The following is a 1,854-nucleotide window of genomic DNA, read 5'->3' on the forward strand; positions in this document are numbered from 1 at the left end:
AAAAACCAAAAAAAAAAAAAAAAAAAAAAAAGTAGCATAGGCTTTAATCCTAGCACCGGGGAAGCAGAGACAGAGGCAGAGACAGGTGGCTCTCTGAGTTCAAGGCTAATTTGGTCTACGTAGTGAGTTTCAGGACAGCCAGGGCTACAAAGAGAAACCTTGTCTTGGGAAAAAAAAAAAAGCAAAAAAATAAAGAAATAAAAGAATGTGAATTCATAATATGACAAGACAGATCAAAATGCCCTAGTTCCAAAGCCACATCACACCCTTATTATATCTGTATGTCAAAGATTGATACTTTGATTGATGATTCTAGCATGTTCTCACACACACACACCTTCCTTTTTAAGGGTCTCATTCTAGAAACAATTGGCACAAGTCTTTAACTCCACTTGTCCTCTTGCCTCAGTATCTCAAGTGCCAGGATGACAGGTCTTCCCATCACGTGGGCGAGGATGGGGTTCCACTCTCTATTATTAATTCCAAGGGCACCTAAGCTTGGGGTCTAAAGAATTATCTTACCATCCCCCCACCCCCTGTTAGGATGATGTTAGAAGAGAGGGAAACTTTGCAAACCAGTTTTCAGAGAGATGAAAAATCCCTCAAGACAGAGATCAGTCAGCCTGTTTTTGTTTGGCCCACTGCTAAGGATGAACTAGTTTTCCATCCATGTGAGGGAAACGGCAAGTCGAAAGAGTAAGAGGATTTCGTGACACGTGAGAATTACACTAAACCCCACATTTCTGCTCATAAATTATACTGGTTGCTTTTGCGCTAGAGCCCTGGGCTTGGAATAGTGACAACAGGCCCGGAAAAGCCCGAACCTTTTCGTCCATCCGTTTCAGGGCGGCTAATCAAAACTATCCGAATTCAAGCTCCACTTGGGAAACCGTCCCTGACTTCAGAGGGGACCGCACCGGTTCGAAGACTGGTATAAACAGAAGACCCTGATTCAGTCCTTCCCACTTGTGGGCCTCAGTTTCCCCAGCTATAAAGGGGGCTTGGACGTGGTCCCCCCGAGTGTGTGTGGTGGTGGTGGTGGTGGTGGTGGCGAACTGCTTCGAAGTGGATCTGCTAACCATCGCAAGCCTGCAGCTCTGGGAGCGGCAGATCGGGGTCATCCCGGAGCAGGCGGGTGCACTGTGGGCGGGTCCCCCCTGCCTGGGTCCCCCCACCCCCGGGGTTTCCAGCTCGCCCGGGCTCAGCGCCCCGCAGGCCCAAGCTTTCCCGGGGGAATTCCGGGCGGTGCGAGCCGGCACTGGGGGGCGGGGCAGGGCGGGGCGGGGCTGCCGCCTATAAGAAGGGGCGCGCCACTGGTCTGTGCCGTTGGAGCCATGGCGCCTGCTAGCCTGCTTGCTCTGTTGCTGCTGCTCTTCGGAGGCTTCCCAGCCGCCCCCGCCGAGTCGGTAGGTGTTTGAGGGATGTCTTAGGGTGGGGGGCGGTGCCTCCTTTGTTTCCTGAGATCCCGGGTTCCGGATGGAGTGGGGTCCACCACGAGCCGCGCCACCTCTGAGCTCCGAGGCCGGGAAAACTTTGTGGGGAAAGTTTCCACAGGGGTCGTGGAGAGGCTGGCGGGAACTCCTCCGCGCGCAGTGCGCCCCTAGGTTGTTGCTCTACGCTCCTGTTCTGGCCTCAGCTTTGCTGCGGGGCTCCGGGGTTGGACGTGACTAAGTTGGTGTCAACTCTTCTCCTCCCACACCCTCACCCCTTCCCTGTGGCTGTGATCTCGGGACAGGCTCTGCGCACCGAGTGTCCCTTCTCTCTCTGTCTCTCTCTCTGTCTCTCTCTCTGTCTCTCTCTCTCTCTCTCTCTCTCTCTCTCTCTCTCTCTCTCTCTCTCTCTCTCTCTCTCTCT

At 53.6% G+C, this 1,854-nt stretch overlaps 1 protein-coding gene across 1 annotated transcript in view; it reads left to right on the forward strand.

The window, feature by feature from the left end:
* The first annotated feature begins 1,056 nt into the window (after window positions 1-1,056).
* Window positions 1,057-1,854, forward strand: part of Sdc4 (syndecan 4) — a 19,269-nt gene continuing 18,471 nt past the window's right edge. The window contains exon 1 of the mRNA XM_050150810.1: window positions 1,057-1,406. Coding sequence (XP_050006767.1) covers window positions 1,335-1,406 — 72 coding nt within the window. The 5' untranslated portion in view covers window positions 1,057-1,334. The remainder of the gene's footprint in view (window positions 1,407-1,854) is intronic.

The sequence above is a fragment of the Alexandromys fortis genome, unplaced genomic scaffold (genome assembly GCF_014885135.2).
Source record: "Alexandromys fortis isolate MF-2015 unplaced genomic scaffold, M_Fortis_MF-2015_v1.1 scaffold_27, whole genome shotgun sequence".
Lineage (NCBI taxonomy): Eukaryota > Metazoa > Chordata > Mammalia > Rodentia > Cricetidae > Alexandromys > Alexandromys fortis.